This window comes from Argopecten irradians, chromosome 5 (genome assembly GCF_041381155.1).
Source record: "Argopecten irradians isolate NY chromosome 5, Ai_NY, whole genome shotgun sequence".
In the NCBI taxonomy this organism is placed as follows: Eukaryota; Metazoa; Mollusca; class Bivalvia; order Pectinida; family Pectinidae; genus Argopecten; species Argopecten irradians.
Window position 1 is genome coordinate 8,138,093 of NC_091138.1, and position 22,078 is coordinate 8,160,170.

The following is a 22,078-nucleotide window of genomic DNA, read 5'->3' on the forward strand; positions in this document are numbered from 1 at the left end:
ATACGGAATAGAGGTTGGAGGTCAAAGACGCCTTCTTGCTTTTTGACGAACTTAAAATTCGGTCTTTGTGTCCGCCCAAGAACTCATATTGATGGCTTTGATAAACTTGTATACTTTAGTTTTCGATTTTTACCGTAGAACATCTTCTATTTCAGTCATAATTATGAAATATTGAAAATAGTATGGATAACACAATGGACACCAATGGAAAGTGTGTAAATGCTTTAATTAACAAAATATGGATTTATAGTACAAAACAGTTAGAAGTTAAATATGGTTAAAATTATGATATTCTGGATACTTTAAATTATTGTTATATTATCAAATAATTCGGATCACATCGTTCATCCTGTTGATTTGTCCTTCTCATCGCTTCCTACTTTTGTTTTCTGAGTATCTGTATTGTTGCCCGTAACGACGATGAGATTGTGTCTCGCTGGTGTACGTCTCAGAGGAATGGTGTCCATGCTAACTTCCGGTTCGCCTCCTCCATCTGACGTCACGGACGTTGATGAAGATTTCTGGGGTTCAGACGACTTTGTTTTGGTTATGGCCATTTCTGGACGGTAACAAACTTCTGTTGAGTAAATGAACTTGTAGTTATAATTCAAAATATTTATGAAAAGATGCAAAACCTTTCTAATTGTATTGCTCCTTTGATGTGATATTGTGTTGTTTTGAGTCTCAAAGTATAACCATTTGTTTCATTTCGTCACTGTCGCAATAGCTCGCCAGACGATCGACCCGAAAAAAGAAAACAGTATATGGTATGTAAATAATTTAAGCAATATATTCTTTCGCTGTGAATGATTCGATTTTGTAGTGTTGTTTGATTGTTTGTTTATCTTTCTTTACAATAAACCAATTCTTTCAAATATTTACATGCTTAATCTAAATCTCGCTCTTTAAATATCCCCTTCTTGTGATATCCGTTTGGGTTATGGCGGTTTGGTGTATGAAAACCCGTCTACGAATGCACACTTTGCTTTTCGTTAGATATATAACTATATAATGTATTTTTCATAAGAGATTGGGTTGTTGTTATTAGTTTAACATCTTTTAACTGCCAGGGTCATATCATTCAAGGAAATGCCATGTTTAGAATGTGAAGGAAAACCGGAGTATACAGGGGGAAAAACCGATCAGCGATCATTACCTGAAAATGACCCACATGTGATTTGAATTCGCGCCCCATATATGAGGGTTTGTAGTAATATGTCGGTACATTTTCATCACTGAGGAAGAAGAAACAGCCAAAGCGATTCACGACTTTATGTTCTAGTGAGAAGATCCAATATATAAACTATAAATGTAGAATGATCGAATAATCAGTTTATTACGAATTATAGCCTACATTACTCTGTCTATATGTAAAGTTTGTCTCGCCAATTATGTAGTCAGCTACAGACTTGTGTGACTGGAGGATTTACACTGGTCCTTCTGGTTGGAGCTGCTTTGTCAGCTACAGACTTGTGTGACTTGAGGTTTACACTGTATGCCCTTCTGGTTGGAGCTGCTTTCCTAAAACTTGTGAGTACATATTAAGACGGATCGTTACAACTTACAGCATTTCCGCCTAACATGTTATCAAATGATCACAAGTTCAAGCCCCGACAAAACACAATATACATGTGAGAAAAAAATAACATTTCTATCATAATTATGATATAATGAAAAAATATTGTGATTGTTGAAAACTTAGTTTTGAACTTATTTAGACCAAACTATTGCTAATTTTATATACTTGTATTTTGGCCTATTAACCGATTTCACACCTTTTACGGGCAATTGATGCATTGACTCTGCAAAAAGGCAAGGGATATCAAAGAAACCGACCGACACTAATGTAAAATCAATGATACCTACCAAACCGTCTCGCCGAATACCTCAGTTCTGTGTTGAGGTGTCGATACAGCAATTATGACGTCATACATTATGGTTACCTGGCGATCTTCGTGACGTAATGCTAGATTGTCATTTTGACGTAACAATATAAAATGTAACAGTAAATATCACGTTCATTTTGTTGCTTTGGGCTGAACGCCAATGTAATCAAATGTTCCGTCCACACACTGGTCCAGCATCTGGTGGCCCCAGGTTCAAATCTCTCTGTCTAATCATTGCAAGCATGTATACCCCTCCACTCTTACAAATTCCTGCACCCTGAATACATACACATGTATATTTACAAAGGTCAAAATATTCACAAAGAAAAAGTTTAACATTTCTGAGAACATTTTTACTTTTATTCATTTTTTTCTGATAAAGTTTACATATAATGACACAGACAATAAGGTACACCTGTCTCAAAAACTTCCTTAATACTGACATCCCTCTCTACTATTATTATTGTAAAACAAGGCACGGTCAGATTCATCACTCTCATCTTAGGAATGCATTGCAGTTCTCTAAACTCTCATCTATATTATCATCATAATCTTGAAGTTAGTCCTCGCTGCTCGTGTAACCAATCTGACGGAACTTCTGAACATTTCCTTCTACATTGTCTAAATTATCAACAAACAAGTATAGTATGTTTTAGAAACCTACCCCGTGACTATGATATTAACACTTTATACTGTGCGGTAACCCTAATATTTGATACGGTTCAAAATCTTATCAGTCGCTCAAACCGTTTCAAGTGGATATAAATACATATGTATCAGTACTACTCTACTGTGCTTCTTAAAACCAATCTGATATTTTTCGTATATTGGTTTTATACTCATGACCCGTTAAGTTTTACTGATGATCAAACTATGGCCGATTTATCAACAAATCTCTGGTTTTGTATGGTTGAAAAATAAACACCATTTTTCTGTAATCAATCCCTGCACCCTTCATTTTTCCTACCAAAGCACTGTATAGTTAGCACTGGGAAATTCTTAGAAATCAGTACTGTCCTAACAGAAGTACATTGTACTGGTTTCTGTATCCAACCTTTTTCACATGTATATTGTACTGTATCGTTATTGAATTGAATAAAATATTGTTTAAACCAAGGAACATCTACAGTATAAAGACATCGTTTTTTATATAAAACTTGTAATGATGTTTATTTCAGCAATTTGTTTCGCCGTATTCCGACGAAATTCCTGTCATACACGTCTCCGGCCGTTCAGTTAGTTCCGATGTTTTCGCTGATACCTTGGACATTTCCGACATCGGCCTTCCAGATACTTTGTTTCTCTCACGGTATTTTCTGCAATAAAGAATTAAGAGGGTTTTAATCAACGAAAATGAAATACTTTGCTCATCAATAAATGTAAAGTCACGGTGATTTATTAAAATACGTTAATATCGTAGTATTACCCGTGAAACGAACCTGGGGATAGGTTACAGTTTACTTAGTACATAGACATCAGAAAATAAATGACATTTTTAATCTAAATATCACATGAATTGTAGCGATATGATTTTTACCAAACACCTGAAAAGCCTATGCATCCATTATTTACACCTGAACATACAAAAATATACGTAAACTGTAAGTAATCCCCAGGTCCCTGTGCTCACCTCCTGACCAGGATCACGGCTATGATAAACAAAGTTATGAGGTAAAATCAAATATATATAAACTGTGATTAAATCCCTGGTCCTCGTGCTCAGCGTCTGACCAGGATCACGGCTATGATAAACAAAGTAACGATGTAGGCGACTTACATAAAATATATATAAACTGTAACTAATTCCCAGGTCCCTGTGCTCAACTCCTGACAAGGATCACGGCTATGATAAACAAAGTAACGATGTAGGCGACTTACATCAAATATATATAAACTGTAACTAATCCCCAAGTCCCTGTGCTTACCTCCTGACCAGGATCACGGCTATAATAAACAGAGTTGTGTGGTAGGCGACTTACATCAAATATATATAAACTGTAACTAATCCCCAGGTCCCTGTGCTCACCTCCTGACCAGGATTAAGGCTATGATAAACAGAGTTACGAAGTAGGCGACTTACATCAAATATATATAAACTGTAACTTATCCCCAGGTCCCTGTGCTTACCTCCTGACCAGGATCACGGCTATAATAAACAGAGTTATGTGGTAGGCGACTTACATCAAATATATATAAACTGTAACTTATCCCCAGGTCCCTGTGCTCACCTTCTGACCTAGATCACGACTATAATAAACAGAGTTACGAGGTAGGCGACTTACATCAAATATATATAAACTGTAACTAATCCCCAAGTCCCTGTGCTTACCTCCTGACCAGGATCACGGCTATAATAAACAGAGTTATGTGGTAGGCGACTTACATCAAATATATATAAACTGTAACTTATCCCCAGGTCCCTGTGCTCACCTTCTGACCTAGATCACGACTATAATAAACAGAGTTACGAGGTAGGCGACTTACATCAAATATATATAAACTGTAACTTATCCCCAGGTCCCTGTGCTCACCTCCTGACCAGGATCACGGCTATGATAAACAGAGTTGCGAGGTAGGCGACTTACATCAAATATATATAAACTGTAACTTATCCCCAGGTCCCTGTGCTCACCTCCTGACCAGGATCACGACTATGATAAACAGAGTTATTAGGTAGGAGGCTAACATCAAATATATATTAAATGTAACAAATCCACAGGTCCCTTGGCTCACTTCCTGACCAGGATAACGGCTATGATAATTTATGGAGATAACCCGAAAATTGTACAATATGTTGGAGAAAGAACTGTATCGAGGCCCGTCAAAGCCGAGATTTGTTCTCTCTCCAAAATATTGTACATTTTGAGGCTTATCTCTTTCTTTAAAACATAGCAAGTCTTTGTGTTAATAAAATAAAGTACACTTTTATTTTCTTTTATTTTTAATATAAGCCAGTTTTTTGCCGTTGTCTATATGAGCTCAGGTAACTCTACCAATGTGCATTCAACCATGACAAATCCAATAAGACAATGGCAACATAGCCTGTGTTATATGTGATAAATAGCATTCATGAACGGAATGCATGAAGCATGCTTTTGGGTTGGACAACTATCTGTAAATTCACTTTAACCATGTCCACCGACAGTTATGGAGGAATATTACTTTCTTATATTAATTTAAGAGATATAATGAGGTGACTTTAGTTAATTTTATTGCTAAAAGGACATTTTTGTCCAATGTCTGATGTGGTCAAGAAATGACATATGAAACTAGACTTGCAATTTAGGCGTTTGTTTGAAAGCGTCTTGCTAAAATGATCGCATATAATAGTAGTTTTCCAGGCTAGTTCAAAACAGTCTGTGCCCCCAGAACTTACATTGAATTCAGAGGATTTAAAATTCGACCTCTCTAGGGACAATCTTGGATTTATTTATACCATGTGCAATTTCATTCAACAAGCCAATGGGATTTAGATGAAATTCTGAAATATTGTTGAAACAAAATCAAAATAAGTGTAAAACTACAGTGTAGATGATTTGGAAAAACAGGGTTTTCAGAAAGCGGAAATTGGAGTTAATTCTGTAGATAAGTGTTAAATGGTGAATTCATAATAAGGAGGAAAACTCGATATGGGATATATACAGAAATTCTGTTGATGTGTTTAATTCTGAATCAATAGATGATTAAATTCTCTTCATATTCATTGTGTGGGATTTTATTCGTAATTTGGATTTAAAAATTATAGGTTGTGTGTTGTGTGTTAACATAATTATGGGATTATGCACGGAGACATATACTCATCCTCATTGTGTAACTCTCTCATAAGTTACCTTTTACTGTCTTATAAGTGACTGTCTTATATTAGAGTCACATATAAGACAGTAAAAGGTAACATATAGGACAGTTACAGGTAATGCTCCCATAATCCTGGAGTTAAAGTACAGAAACAACAATAGATGACATCTATTAGTTATTAAGTAGGTGGCAAACATCAAATATAAATAAACTGTAACAAATCCCCAGGTCCCTGTGCTCACCTCCTGACAAGGATCACGGCTACGATAAACAGAGTCATAAGGTAGGCGGCTAACACTAACATTCCGGCAAGGACATCATTACTATCGTCTGTATCCTCCTCAGTATGACTTGGGGACGGGGGCTGTGGGTAGAAAAATCACGTGTCCTATCAACATTTTCAAGCGTCAAAAATATAGGACAGAGAAATAAGAACAATAGTAATGCAATTTCAAAATTGATCTAATATGTGCAACATTTAAAATGATTTATGTTTGTTTGGAAACTCATTAAAACAGAAAAAATACACAACTAGGTGTCTCAGAAAAGAAAGCGTTAAAAATGTAATTACATGTACATGAGTTATATGCCTTAATGGGTAGGTATTCATTGTGACATTGTTTCGCGAACAAAACTTTAATTTCACAATCGTCGCAATGGATATCTTTTCACAAGGATGGAGAACTCTGTAAAATGCGAAGACGGATTGGTCAGATTGAGACATCGTTGGATAGTTTCATCCTGTTTTATATTAATACATGTAGCTTATATAGAGCTGGTATTATATATAAAGCTGGTATTTTTCATCTATCTTTAAAGTAATTGAATTATATTTTTACTTATGTTCATTGCATGAAATAATTGTAGACAAATACCAAACCTTCATGAAAAACATCGGGACCTCTTTACAGAGTGTGTCACCCACGCTTTTTAATACTGCGACACTCAGAACTACGTCATCGTCATCTACCGTGATGTTGACGACTGTCAGTCTGAAAGAGGAAACAACGACACAAACTCGTGGACCTGAAAGCCGTTATTATGCAGATGAGTGTCGGTATAAGTATATCGTAGTTTAGCAACATTCAAGAATGGTCTGTTCTTGGATGGGTGACCGCTCCATTGTTCACTTATCCAAGAGCAGGCCACGCACAACGTTGCTTTACCGACACTCATCCACACAACTATAAACGCTTTTAGCTTGCTGCTGGACTATGCGGCTGAAATGCCCAAATACATGAACCGCTACACTACTCCTGGTGCCGACTAGCTTCGTTCAACATGGTATCCTAAGCACTAGTGATGCCGCATCGTGTCCAGAACCCCTCTAGTCAACAACCATTACCAGGAACATTGTGCTTCTCATGTTTTCCGATATGCTAGGCCCGTTTACATTTGCTGGCACCTAATGAATTACATGTATGTGACTGAAATGTCCATATCCATGAACCGTCACAATACTAGTATTACGAGAATAGTGATTTTAACGTACGAAATAACAAGAAAAAACATTCTTGATCAATATCACAGAAAGAGAAGACGGTTTGACATGCTACGGTTCTACGTTCTGTAAAATTACCCGTCAAAACTTGATTTGATGACCTTGACATCTTCAACTTCCACTTTGTAGTTGTTTTCTGATAGCATCTCGACCACTTCCTTTTCCAAGGCAACTACAGATACCACCTGCTTGTCATTGGCTATCCGTATAGACAGAATGGCCTCACCTGTACCAAGTAACATAGCATTGTTAACGTTAGTTTTGTACGCATACATTTTTTAATTAAAAACGAACACAACATTATAATTTGGTTTTGCTTTCATTGAAAAAAAGATAAAAATAAAAGTAAAATAAAGTTAATGGTGTTGTGTCGTGCCTTTGCACAATAAATATCAGGCTTGGCCAGACCCAGATTTCTCTATGTAAAAAACACTGGCTTAAGAAAGATCAGCATTTTTTATCATTTTTTATGCTATTTAGGTCAATTTTGGTACTGTTTTTTACTTGTTTGTTTGTTTTGAGAAATCGTTGATTAAGAACGATCCTTAAATCACTAGCCTACTTTAATTATCGACCCCATGCGTAATGGATGTCTGAAGTTGGTTGAGAGTTCATAGATCCGGGTTCAGTTAACTGCGACCTATGAACTCCCTATCCGTCTTCAGACACAAACATTGGACACATATCCTATTACACACGGTACCCGAATTTAACATGAGTATCGTTCTATGATCTACGTGTTAAAACTACAGATAAATGGTTATACCATACCGCCACCGCCGGGGTAAACTACGGAGGCTGTACATGACGATGGGCGTGGAGTTATCGGAGACTCGCTGGAAATCGTGAAGCTTGGTGTGGATGCTTCCTGGTGGGTTGGATAAGTTATATTGTGACTGGAAGGGGAAACATTAATAGTAGTGAATGGCACGTCTTTTGTGAACTTCTCTGTTGTAACATCAACATTTCGGATAGACGACGTCCCTGTTAAAATTGAAGATGAAGATAATTCGTCTGCTTGTGTGTTTTGGGTCTGTTGCTTGTCAGTCGTTCTTGTAGAGGTAGTTGGTATTCCAGAGTTTTCTGGTGCAGATGGGGAAATTGAAATTTCTGTTGATATTGAACCCGTAGTCATTTCTGTAGAAGTTTCCTCATTAACTGGTGTAATAGATTCAATAATCGCGTTAGTAAATTTTTCAGTCCGCGCCGAATTTTCTGTGGTGTTCCCTGTAGTTAATGTTGGTGAAATCGTTTGTTGTTTCGATGTTACCTCCCTTGTTGGAACTATATTTGAGTTTATTTCACTGGCTACAATGGGTTTCTGTGTAGTGATGATTTCACTAGAAGACTGTTTCGTAGAGATGATTGGATCAGAACTGGGGAATCCACTTGATACGTTTTGTTCAAACGGAGTCACTTCCTTGGTGGATGAACTACTTTCTTTGTTAGTATTAGCGGAATGAGCTGTGGATGTAACCTGGCCACCGAAAACCGATACTTGTGCTATAGGCTGGGTTGTTGATTTGTGATCGTCGACGACTTGTAATATGGTGGTTATCTCACTAGCTTGCAGTCCTGATTCGTCTGTAGAGCTTACTTGATCAACAGATACACTTGGTTCTGGGGAAGAACTCACTTCATTACTAGAATTCACTGATATTGAGGTAGAGCTTATCTCACTACCAGATATCACTGAATCTGGCGTAGAACTCCTCTCACTACCAGATATCTCTGAATCTGGAGTAGAGGTCATCTCACTACCACCAGATATCACTGAATCTGGCGTAGAACTCATTTCACTAACAGATATCACTAAATCTGGAGTAGATCTTATCTCACTACCAGATATCACTGAATCTGGCGTAGAACCCATCTCACTACCAGATATCACTGAATCTGGCGAAGAACTCATCTCACTACCAGATATCACTAAATCTGGAGTAGATCTTATCTCACTACCAGATATCACTGAATCTGGCGTAGAACTCCTCTCACTACCAGATATCACTAAATCAGGAGTAGAACTCATCTCACTACTAGATATCACTGAATCTGGTGTAGAACTCATCTCACCACCAGATATCACTGAATCTGGGGAAGAGGTCATTTCACTACCAGATATCACTGAATCTGGGGTAGATGTCATCTCACTACCAGATATCACTGAATCTGGGGTAGAGGTCATCTTAATACCAGATATCACTGAATTTGGAGTAGAACTCATCTCACTACCTGATATCACTGAATCTGGAGTAGAACTCCTCTCACTACCAGATATCACTAAATCAGGAGTAGAACTCATCTCACTACTAGAAATCACTGAATCTGGTGTAGAACTCATCTCACCACCAGATATCACTGAATCTGGGGTAGAGGTCATCTCACTACCAGATATCACTGAATCTGGGGTAGATGTCATCTCACTACCAGATATCACTGAATCTGGGGTAGAGGTCATCTTAATACCAGATATCACTGAATCTGGAGTTGAACTCATCTCACTACCTGATATCACTGAATCTAGAGTAGAACTCATCTCACTACCTGATATCACCGAATCTGGAGTAGATGTCATCTCATTACCAGATATCACTGAATCTGGGGTAGAGGTCATCTCACTACCTGATATCACTGAATCTGGAGTAGAACTCATCTCACTACCAGATATCACCGAATCTGGAGTAAAACTCATCTCACTAACAGATATCACTGAATCTGAAATAGAACTCATCTCACCACCAGATATCACTGAATCTGGCGTAAAAATCATCTCACTGCTAGATATCACTGAATCTGGAGTAGAACTCATCTCATTACCAGATATCCCTGAATCAGGAGTATAACTCATCTCAGTACCAGATATCACTAAATCTGGAGTAGAACTCATCTCATTACCAGGTATCTCATTACTGTGCTCAACGGATTCCATGGTAGAACTCACATCGGTACTGGCTGCCACGGAATGTGAAGGAGAGGTTTCCGCACTATAGGTAATCGATGGTGAATTAGTCATACCCAATGCTGTGGGTGTGACTCCTGATGTTGAGATGGATTCGGGTACCGGATCAGACGTGACGAACAACGATTCTGAAGATGTAACAATATTAGTGTTCGTTACTTCAGTTGTCGATGGGATTTCACTGGAAGATACCGATACAATAGTGCCTGTTCTATCGGGTGACAATCCGTCAGTTGTCTGTTGTGATACCAGATCTGAAACACCTAATACCACACTACTGCTGTCTACCGTCTTCTGGCTTGATAGGGTATACGATTGAGGCATTGTAGGTAGAGAAGCCAATTCGGGCGCCGTAGATTTTGGACCAACGGAATTTCTATACGTATACGTACTTAAATCTATTAGAGAGTCAGTAGTCTCTTGGATATTCGTCACTTCGTTTTCATTCGTGATTTCGTCTGTTGCTACGAATGGCGAGCTTTTAGCGTCATAATTTGAGGTACTCGATTCTACTTTGGTTAGACTAGAAGAAAGTGTCGATTCTTGAGTTGAATAGGAAGTGCTATAGTCATGCTCGAGAGTGGAGCTAAATTCAGATGAGCTAAGATAACTAGCAGTTTCTACAGTAGTGTCTGTTGCATGCTGGGTAATAAACAAACCATTGGGGTCCCGCGAGACATCTACGTGACCGGTGCATTCGTGTTGCATTGTTAAAGTAGTCACGTCAGCTGTCAAGGGCGAAGTTGTCGATACAAAATTATCAGTAATAGATGTGGTTTCTATGGAGACTTCTGAAGGTGTTCCTTCAGAAATATCCAAAGGATTGGGAGACATTTCTGATATTCGAAATTCATCTACAGTTGTCGAGTCGAACGATTCAGTGCTTAATATGTCAGTTTCAGAGTTGTTTATTATTGTGATGTCGATAGATCTTCCTGGAACTGTTCCTTCAGAAACGGGACTAGTGCTCAGTTTAGTTGTTCTGGTTTCACTGACAGTTGTTTTGCTCCACTCTTCAGTGAGTTCATTGTTTGCGGAAGTTCTGGATTCGTATGCTTCCGTTGCCAAATTGGTAGTTCGGTCAATACCTGGTGACGTCGATGGTTCGCCGTTTTGTTTAGAAGTCACCGTAGATATTGTTAAAGTACTTTCATTGATATCCTGTGGAGGTGTAGTTGTGGGATCACCATCATACTCTAGTGTTGACTGTTCATAATCTTGATAAGAAGAGGTTAAGATGTTTTCTGTTGATGATTTGTCATTGACATTGGAAGAATGTCGGGATTCTGTGACAGACTCGGTATAGTCAGTGTTAGCAACGGTACGTTCAGTAGAAAATGCACGATGTCCTTCTAGATAGACAGAACCAACATCGTTGTCGAAAAATTCACTAGAAATATTTGCATTCGACCCATTTCCATCGACCCTCTTATGATCGCTGATATTGTCAGAAATCTCGAAACTACAGCTAACACCTGAAACGATATTAATTTGGTTCATTACACCAAGACGAACGGAAAGGCACAGGAGACTAACAGAGATCAAGCGAATGAAGCAATGTAGATTCAGTCTAATTAAGTCTTGTGTTATCTGACATACGCTTGATAGCTTCGGTACGTACATGTAGTTAGATGAATAGTGTTACTTATATTACTAATATTTTCAAGTTATCTTCGGGTAATTTGCATGCCATCTTTTGATTAAATATGCAATTATTATCTATGCCCTTTTCTGTACATGAAAAACCATTCCCTAACTCGGGATATGTCAAACAAATAGGAAAAGGTAAGCGTGGATAAGTCATGATGTGCAAATCGGATGTTTGTAGACTGTCTTACCTGGAATACATAGTTTATTTCCATGACGATCACAAGTGTACGAATTCGGTTCTGGGAAACAGAGAGTGGTACAATCGCCGTAGTAGAAGGGATCGCAGGATACGGAGTGTTCCAGCGTGATCCTGTAATACCAAAGTTAAAAACAGAATTAATATGGGGATAGTGTATAGCATTCAAACACAGGACGTATCAGGGAATACAGAGAAAGTAATGTGTGTAAAACATTCTTACCCTGTCTTATGACCGTTGTATTGCTTTGGTCCAATATGAACAACTTGTCCGTTGGGTTCCGGTTTGGTTTGAAGATTCAATCTGATGGAATCATTCATAATTGTCTCCCCTATCGTCATGTCTACGTTTACCAGAACTCCAACCTAAAGAAAGGATGCAATCCGGACAATATCAACGTCAGCAAATTATAGAAGACGTACATGTATGAGTTTTTTTCTTGCCATGTAATACTATTTTCATATTGTCTTTTTATTTCTATGTAATGTTCGGATTTGGTCGCCTCCAACATTAACATTTTTCGTCAATTATTGGGAGACGTAGAAAAATGGAACACCCCATGCAAATATTTTTTCTTCTTTTCTTCTAAAGTTGCTAAGATGTTTAGTGTCTTGGGTAGTTCGTTTCAGTGAGCGCTCGTCATAATTCAGTGGGATAGTACTATAAAAAAAACCGAAAGGTCTACTATACCAAAGATCCCAAAACACAATTCAAACACACAACATACTGCATACACGATAGGCTGTCCTTAGATGACCCAGACTGTTAATATCAAGTTAATGCAATCTACCAAACAACCAACCAATGCGTATCACCTACCTTCCACACGTCAAATCTGTACACAAACGGGTTATGTAAAGATCCAATCATATCCCCAAATATAATCTCTGAGGTATCCTCGTCCACATGTACGGTATATTTCCCTTCTCCGTAGATACAGGTACTGAAAACATATCACCAACTTATTACCGATGTTCTATCAAGGGGAGGCTTGCACTCTGGGAACACATTTGACAATGATTTTTAATGTCATTCCAGAGAAAGACTAACAGAGGGAGAGTGAATGGGAATGAATGAATATGTCCTGAGAGAGAGAGTGAGAGAAGATCTACTATTATAACAAAAAGTTCTTTATCAGCTGCAGTAAAGTAAGAAAGAGAACGAAAGAGTAAAAATGAGGAGAATACAATCTGATGCCAAAATGAAAATAAAAGAATGAAAACAATGATACGACGGGGAAAAATGTACGATGATGAAATGGCTCCGTGCCAGAGGCACGAAATATAACATAAATAGATAAATATTAGACTAGACATTAACAGCACAATTTAAAAAATACTAATTTCACTACATTTAAGATTAAACATATCTTTGTTTTATTTTATTTCTTATATATATATTCAAAAACGATACTTTTTAACGAGTATTCTTTATATATGATATGACAATGCTATGTATAAATTGTATAAATATATAACGAAACCCTCCTGAGTACAAAAAAGAAGAATACAAAAAAAAAATAAAAAATCATTTATTGATTTAAGTTCGGGTTTCAATTTTGCTGTGGTAAATTTAATGTGTTTTGCCCTTTTTGCACCATTCTTTTATGATACCTTAAACTTCAGTTAAGACCGATCGAAAAGTGACCCACAAATACAAATTAAAATGATGCAGTTAATCAGATGATTCTTCAATGCTCATATATTTGTCCTACTTACCGTACCGGAGAGATATCGCTAATACATATGTTAATATGGACATCACATTTGCTATTGCAGGTTAAACTTTGACCCTCTGGACAGCAATTATTGTACCCTCCAGCTCCCCAAGGTGTTATAAGATTAACGAAGTGTAATATTCCAGATCCAGCCGCTCGTATACCCTGACAAAACAAGACTCGAGTTATAATCAATTAAATACATGTATATCACATTACATGACCAGAATTCAAACCACGAAAATGGATATTTGCCTAATTCTCTTCATACATTTCATACATTTTATCATAAAATGTTCAAGCTGTTGAATACATAAACAATTATATATCCATTTACATTTACTATCCAGTAGTGATCTATATTAATTTATCACATTGTTTTTTTAATTCAAAGATTACAGCAAACTACATATAATTGGCAAGTGATATAAAGTATTCTATTTTTCATTAAAATATGGATAAATTTGAAAATTGGTGTCAGTTTCGGAAAATAATTTTTTTTTCTTGTCTAATGAAGCAATATTTCTCTTCTCATATTCCTTGTTCCTGGTCAGACTGATGTCTTGATCTTGTTATTAAGCATTATTTATAATTCCAAATAATTTTAGTTTTGGAGAATCTAATTTTCACAAACGTTTACCTTGTTTTTTACGCATTTAAACTTAAAATGCTATTAATTGTAAATTCTACACTTTTTTAATTAAATTATGGCGATACCACAGTATATGCCATTATTTTCACCCTTTTATGATAATATATCATTTTACCCTTCCCATATATCTACCACACAGATCTTACCTGGACACGTAGCAGCAGTATGGCTGTGGTAATGGTAATTAACTTCATTATTAGACGGATCCTGTGAGTTTACCCTGGAGGTGGTATACAGTATGTAACAGACATGACTTCTGTGACATAAGATATTCTTAGTGTAATGAATTGCACATGTATTAAACTATTCTCCAGCTCCAAACATTCGTCATATATGATTTACAACTGAGTAGGTAGTTAAACAGGGGTTTGATATCGGGACAGTAGATAAAACTTGGGCGTATTTAATTAGGGTGATATGAGGGATGTTCATACGCAATTGTTCTTCAGATTTGTCAGGTGATCAGAACCGATACCTAGCATAAGGTCTGTCCGGTATCGGTCGGATGTCAAGTGGCCTGTGTACTCAGGGCCGGTCATTATATAGACTCTGTTTTCACTAGATAACCCATTCTTTTAAGTAATGAAGTATATAGTCTTGTCTGTCAGTCTTGTTTGGGAGTGCTTCTAGATGTAAACAGGGCCAATATATTCTTCATTATCTGTAGATATGTAATAACTAGTGCATTTCATCAACACTAGGATTGTCACGATATCTAAATAGTCAAAATACACACAGTCATGAAACATTAAAAGTGACGTTTCGTAAAGTTTCATAGTTTGATAAGTTTTATATAGATACAGGTATGTTTCCCAATAATAATGCTGCTTTATTGATGATGTGCTTGCTATGTTTGTTTGAGTTCATATCAAGTTATTTAAGATTTTACGCCATTAGTGTTCCTCCAGATTATAACTACGAATCTACGACTGCATAAAGTAAATAAACAAACTACATTTTATGATAGGCTCGCATTTGTCGTCGACAGATTCGTGATTTCCAATATCAATACTGTTTTGTATGGTTTGTTAAAAATACAATAACTTTTTTTTTTATTTCACGATGAAGTTTACTAAAATTCAGACTGTAGAAATAGCTACCCTATAAATCCGCGAAATAAATCTTCGATTTACACTATAGGGAATATAAATAGGAAATATAGAATAAATTGTATTTACAATACAATGCTATTTATTATTTAAAAAAACCCATGATGAGTTAGTAATAAACAAACAACAGAAGACTTCAGGTTAAGGAAGACAAACACTAACGGAAAGCTTCATGATCCGACCACAAATGATTTCTAAATGTTTCCGTATTAGAAACGGAGTCATGTGTGTTTGGTGCTTGTCAATACTCTCGGTGTGGACAAGTTTTGATATTTTACACTACCCAGGAATGAATTGGTGAGTGTGTGGCTTATAGAAGTATCCGGATTTGGTTATATTTTACCGTTGACACTTTTTCTGTGTTAGACCTAGCTTGTGAATTGATCTTCAGAAGAGGAGCTTGTGTTCGGAGTGTCCCGGTTTCAAACCCCAGTATGGTCGTACATTTCCCTGCTCTTCTTACATTTGGTGCCTATACCAAACCCTGTTTCAAACATTCGTTGTACGCTGAGCAGGGTATATATTTATTTGTAAGACGGCGAATACTTGGAAAAAGGATGGAGAAGTGTATAGTAACTGGGACCGTGTCGATCATTGGGCCAGCTAGCTCATTCGGTCAGGATGTTAAATTGTCTTATGCCACACAATATTGTTCTTCAGTTAACGGATGAGGACAATGCATCTGAAATCAAATCTACTTTATTATGTTCAAAATTGGATAACACGGCTCTATCACGCATTCCATCCCTTAGAATAAAACACGATGAGGTATGTGAACCTAGCATCAATCTCTGTACTGATACAGATAAGCCTTTCGTATTTCGATCAATTGCAAACTTTTTTTGTCATTATACGGGGAATATATTGTAGTTTGTTTTATATCAATTTAAATTGAAGTCATATTTTTTATGCATTTTTATTCAAAATATTACATTTTGTCAGAAACACGAGATAAAGCATTTGTTTACATTACTGCCTTCGTCGCGTTGTAAATCATTTCAAATTAGATTGTGTTTTAAGTGGATCTTTATGACTTTGCTAAAATAAAAAAGTTTATCCTCATAAGTCATATAGTTGGATTTTTCAGTCCGAGCTTCCAATCACTTTTCATGTTACAATTGTGACATCTCGAGGTGTAGTTGTCGCCCCTTTCCCGGTAGATGGCATCTTTTCAGTAGAAACATTTGTGTTCTTCTTGATAACGTATTTCCTGAATAATCACAAAAAAAATAATAAATTGTATTTGAACTTAAAAAAGGTTTCGTTTACTATTGCTTAACTTGACGACACAGTATACGTTGTTTGTACTTCCTAGTTGAGCGATATCATTATAAATACGTAAACTTTATTTTCTCAGACCTTTACTGATAATCAGACTTTTTACATTTCAGTTAATAAAAAATGAATATAGTACATTGAAAATATTATCAATCATCACGGGAAGGAAGATTGCTATGGGTAAGGTCATTTATGATTGGGTGTCATAACGAATTTATTTGTTTTGCGTGTATGTATTATAGGTTGACGAATCGATGAGTGCAAGGATGGAGGAATAAATAGTTGGATGGATAGATGGATGAATGCAAGGATGGAGGAATGGATGAATAGATGGATGAATGCAAGGATGGAGGAATGGATGTATGGATGGATGAGTACAAGGATGGAGGAATTGGTGTATGGATGGATGAGTACAAGGATGAAGGAATGAATTGATAGGTGGATGAGTTCAAGGATGGAGGAATGGATAAATGGATGGGTATATGGATGAGTACAAGGATGGAGGAATTGGTGTATGGATGGAAGGATAGATGAATGAGTACAATGAGTTAGGAATGGATGTACGGATGGATAGGTGGATGAGTGAACAGATGGAGGAATGGATGGATGCATGGATGGGTAGATGAATGAGTACATGTACAAGGATGGAGGCATGAATGTATCGATGGATGGGTGGATGGACGGATCAATAGTTGGACAGTGAACTAACGAGTTGATGGAGCCAGACAGGTTCGTGACATATTAATGTACAATGTTTTACCTGAGGAGATACCAGGCCGAGACGATGATAAGTAAGAGGATAGACACGCCTCCCACTACCCCTCCGACCACGGCCGCGGTATTATCCTTGTCTGGGGGTGGTGCTGGACTGGAGCAGTCGCCGGAGTATCCAGGATCACAGTCTATACGGAACTCCATATGTAACCTACACGCATACAAATCTATACTTATAATTCATATATTGTCAATCAGGTTATTAAAGAAAAAACACCATATTATGTAAATGTAATTCCAACACTGTCTGTGTATCAATCAGCAGTTCTTACGCGAATATATACAACTGCAAAATTACAGTACCTCGAATGAAAAAAGTTGTTATGCATGAAAACTCGAAATTTAAATACCGTTAAAAATAAGATAGGTATATCATGTTTACATATATAATAGATAAGTATTATGAATCAATATGTTACGACTTTATTATTATTTTGTATTAACGTACGCAATCAATACGAATCAGTAAAAGTTATATGTGCCGATTTTTTCATACTCACGAATCAAGATGAGTTTTTAATATGTAATTCATCACCAAAAATTACCAACCTTTTGAAAATTACAGTACTTTCAATGCATTGGTTTTAAAATTACATGTACAAATAAGAACTTGAAAATGATTTTTGGCAGTAATGCCAAACCAAAAATCATTTATTTACATCAATAGTGAAGTTAAATGAGTACATACGGTCAGACCTTGAAGCCAAATTGTGGTCTACAATTACATTACACATTTTTACAATGCTATTAGTAATTGTAAAGTGATTTCTGCAGGTATGTTTCCATGTAAACATATTTAAGGCATAACATATTTACAGGGTACAAAATTTCTGTGTTATAACTAACGTTTTATAAGTCATCTGAAGCCATTTGATAGATTTTTTACAGCTATTTATTCATCAAACCCTTATGGTTTTTAATAGATTAACGATGGAAAATTAGCGTGTCAAATAGGTCTAAATTAAAAACAAACTCTGGATCATTGGGATTAACGTACTCTCCATACTAAACTAATTTTGATGTTTTATTGTATTCGTGTAACTGTGTGCAGTAACTCATTCCACTAGACCTACTTGGCCATAGCTTCCTTGACACCGAGTCTATGTGGACGTCTGCCGCCGATGCTTAAAAATCTTAACTGCCCCTAGCTCCTGAAGCTTAATCTATGATAGACGGCCCTACCGCTCCTACCGCCATATCGGCGAGTTACCTGCCCTTACTGCTCCCCTGAGGCCGAGTTTGTGGTAGACATCCCTATCGCCATATCGGCGCGACTTACCTTCCCCTAGCTTCACTAGACTGAGTTTGAGGTAGGCAGCCACTACCGCCATGTCGGCGAGACTTAACTTCCCTAGCTCCTCTGGGACTGAGATTATATTAGACGGTCCCTACCGTCAAATCAGCAAGACTTAATTGCCCCTAGCTCCCTTGAGACTGAGTTTGTGGTAGACGGCTCCTACCGCCATATTGGCGAGCCCTGCCTGCCCATAACTCCCATGAGGCTGAGCCTATGATTGTCGGTCCCTACCGTCATATCGGCGAGACTTAATTGCCCCTAGCTCCCTTGAGACTGAGCCTATGATAGTCGGCCCCTACCGTCATATCGGCGAGACCTACCTGTCTATATAGTTCCCTTCTCTGATATTTTGCCACTGCCGCCATATCGTCGAAACTTACCTGCCCCTAGCTCCCATGAGGCTGAGCTTGTGGTAGACGGCTCCTGCAGCCATATCGACGTCCTCGGACTGCATCATTATGTCCATGGTGTCGGACGTCCCGTCGGCGTCATAGTCCGCCACCACCACAGTAATCGCGAATCCTATCTGAAACAGGGTCAACACCATCCGCATCTGTATTTTGAAATATTTCAAATTTTATATGGCACAGCCGTACAGCAACAAGTTGCAAGAACAATTTGCTGCAGTCAGTTAGCTAATTGGTATCTAAGAAGACAACAGAAGTCCTCTTATACCTAACACGGGCTAACACACTACCGACGGAGCTTTTGTAATTGGAAAACATATGTAAATAGGAATTAACCCAGGTAATTTGATTATGTGATTTCATAAAGGTAAGGGGGAATCAATCTTGATTTTTTTTCCTGGTAAGCATTTCAATGAATTTCAGCTATTAATTTCTCTCCTTGAGTCTTCTTAACGTCCTTACCTTCCAAGATGTAAAATTGAAGTGGAGCGGGTTTAGGGATTCCCCGAAGGTGTCGTTGAATATAACTGTGGTAGTATCATTGAAAACGAAGGACTCCTCTCGTACCAAGGAACATTGTCTACAACAAACGCGTTCTCTAATTACTCTATAAATAACTTTGTATATACATACCGAAATGCAGTTCAGGTACAGAAAGGCATATGACTTGATTTTTCTTCAATTTGGTAAAATATCGCATTATATACTAAATAAAACAGTTGATAAAAACTATAATAACATTAATATCAGATCAGACTCTTCCCCTATCCCGCATCCAGTATTTAACTTGTTATAGATTACAATCTAAACAAGTTTAAACAGTCTGGTTTTCACTGAGCCAATCACAGATGACATTATGAAAATCTATATAAAATTTGATTGACTAAGGTTCTTGATTTTGGGCCTTGAATACAGTATCATCAATCAACAGGATATTTAACATGTTTTGTCTGTTGTTTAATTGTTCCTATGTTTTAAGATATAAATGAAATAATTAATAGGTACTAACAGATGGGCAATACACAAATCTTTACGGTCCTGAGGACAAGAATTACAATGATAACAACACAATGTCGACACGAAAAAATTCCCTATTATTAGAAGTGAAAATGAAAGTATTTTTATCTCAGTAACTACGAGATTAAGGCTTTTACAATCATGCAATTGGGCAGCAGGTATAATTCTAACACCCTACCTTTAAAGAAGGCATTTCCCAAAATAAGCTCATAAAACAAGTCTAAATAATGTAAGAAGCTGCCTTAAACATGGGAAAACAGCATATGCTTAGTTGACAGATGATACCATTTATTGAATATTACATATTTTATGCATAACATGACCCTAGGATCTTATCATCTTCAGCAGGTGTATCTAAGCAGGTCATGTCAAATCTACATCATTACTAAACATCAATCTCAAGCTATCAAATCGTTGTTTTTAATTGCTAAAATAAAACAGATATTTAAATAGGTCACTATGACCTACTTTTTAAAATTTTCATTGGACTTCTTAACTGAACTGAACTTCCAAAAACATGATCTCAATATATATTATTAAGGACTAAGTGTCTTAAACTATGGAAATGTGAATTTTCATCCTTTGAACTTTGACCTCTGAAATTACCATAAGCCCAGAAAAAAATGGATATTATGATTACAATACAATATGCAGCTGACCCTAAGGTCTCTTCATGCGAAATATTATGCTTATCACTGAGTGGCCGTAAAGCGGCCCACAGTGATACCCCTGATTTGCATCCGATCTAGAAGTACAAAAATGTACTGATTAGGGACAGTAATAATCTATTTTTCTATTTTGTTATCATATGTTGTTATAAAATTACTTGTGCATTGAAAGATAGTTTATCAACAAAATCTTAAAATAACGCACGTTACATGAACCATCGTGTGGAAAAGTTAATGGACTTTTGAGGGATGTTGTTATTTCGAAATTTTTAATGTACTGCTTGATAATTGCAAAACAAATCGTGTTGATCAAGAATTCCATTTAACCAAACAAACACACTACACCGTTTAGTTGATGTAAATTGATAAATTGTTCAACCATTGTCATGTCATCAGTATAATCTGTAACCTTACGTAGCATCTAGTTGCTGGTTGAGACAAACGATGAATTTTGGATCACATTGGTTCCTGTCACAGTTTGTTGAACGACTCTGATCACAACACTTTCCGCTGGCAAGCGTCTGGGTAGGATTTTCATAGGAAAGTAGTCTCAAGGTTCCACTCCCTCCTGCAAACACAATCTGGGGACAAGAATTCAATAAAGGAAAGAAAAAAACGTAATTGTAAAGTGTAAAACTTTAATGCCTCGTAGAGTCTACGTCCTTAGCCCTTTTAATGATTGATGTTTCAATAAAAAGCATGTAAATGACAGTAACAAGGCCTATACTGTCTTATGAGTTCATCTTTGAATGTTTGGGATTACCAGTTATTATGTTGCGGGACAATACTTACAGTAATGGTGCACAGGAGAAGTAATCCAGTCCATTGAATAGTAGTCATTGTCCAGTTTATGAAAAAATGTTAATATCTCAGGACAAACTGACCTCCGAAGAACTCAATCAAAATAGGCGAATGGTCAGTCGAAATATAAACTTGGTGACTATATTAAATAATAGAGATAACCCATATACTGACGACACAATAGAACAATTTCAATATGACAGGTAGGTCATCACAATAGATGACCTGTATTTATAGGATAGTTAATAAATATACAAAGAAGCAAATGACAGGGAGACTTATCTAAAATCTGACCGGCACCCCACTCCTTCACAATGTGTCACGGTAGGCCATAAGTGGGAGAGGGAGGTGGCTTATCTACCATGTGCTC

At 37.0% G+C, this 22,078-nt stretch overlaps 2 protein-coding genes across 2 annotated transcripts; both read right to left on the bottom strand.

Annotated features, from left to right (window-relative positions):
- Positions 1 to 207: 207 nt before the first annotated feature.
- Positions 208 to 14,598, bottom strand: LOC138324246 (uncharacterized). The gene is made up of 11 exons (XM_069269323.1): positions 14,504 to 14,598; positions 13,707 to 13,870; positions 12,808 to 12,931; positions 12,211 to 12,353; positions 11,980 to 12,101; positions 7,954 to 11,616; positions 7,261 to 7,408; positions 6,562 to 6,673; positions 5,924 to 6,045; positions 1,867 to 3,202; positions 208 to 577 (listed from the first exon to the last, which is right to left on the bottom strand). Exons 1-10 carry the CDS (start codon positions 14,549 to 14,551, stop codon positions 3,061 to 3,063), a joined length of 4,788 nt encoding a protein of 1,595 aa, XP_069125424.1. The 5' UTR covers positions 14,552 to 14,598; the 3' UTR covers positions 208 to 577; positions 1,867 to 3,060.
- Positions 14,599 to 16,313: 1,715 nt separating this feature from the next.
- LOC138322779 (uncharacterized) lies at positions 16,314 to 21,895 on the bottom strand. The gene is made up of 6 exons (XM_069266874.1): positions 21,700 to 21,895; positions 21,322 to 21,488; positions 19,685 to 19,802; positions 19,196 to 19,341; positions 17,505 to 17,669; positions 16,314 to 16,676 (listed from the first exon to the last, which is right to left on the bottom strand). The coding sequence occupies exons 1-6, from the start codon at positions 21,745 to 21,747 to the stop codon at positions 16,574 to 16,576; spliced, it is 747 nt and encodes a 248-aa protein (XP_069122975.1). The 5' UTR covers positions 21,748 to 21,895; the 3' UTR covers positions 16,314 to 16,573.
- Positions 21,896 to 22,078: the final 183 nt, after the last annotated feature.

What these genes read in the sequence shown, in the direction of transcription:
- LOC138324246 (XM_069269323.1), bottom strand. Translation starts at nt 14,551, where the DNA reads ATGAAGTTAATTACCATTACCACAGCCATACTGCTGCTACGTGTCCAG. An exon ending in TACAACGGTCATAAGACAGG is followed by an intron (nt 12,102 to 12,210) that starts GTAAGAATGTTT and finishes TTGGTATTACAG; the next exon opens with GATCACGCTGGAACACTCCG. An exon ending in TCCCGATGTTTTTCATGAAG is followed by an intron (nt 6,046 to 6,561) that starts GTTTGGTATTTG and finishes TTCTACCCACAG; the next exon opens with CCCCCGTCCCCAAGTCATAC.
- LOC138322779 (XM_069266874.1), bottom strand. Translation starts at nt 21,747, where the DNA reads ATGACTACTATTCAATGGACTGGATTACTTCTCCTGTGCACCATTACT. An exon ending in TTCTCCTGTGCACCATTACT is followed by an intron (nt 21,489 to 21,699) that starts GTAAGTATTGTC and finishes TCTTGTCCCCAG; the next exon opens with ATTGTGTTTGCAGGAGGGAG. An exon ending in AACCAGCAACTAGATGCTAC is followed by an intron (nt 19,803 to 21,321) that starts GTAAGGTTACAG and finishes CGTTTGTTGTAG; the next exon opens with ACAATGTTCCTTGGTACGAG.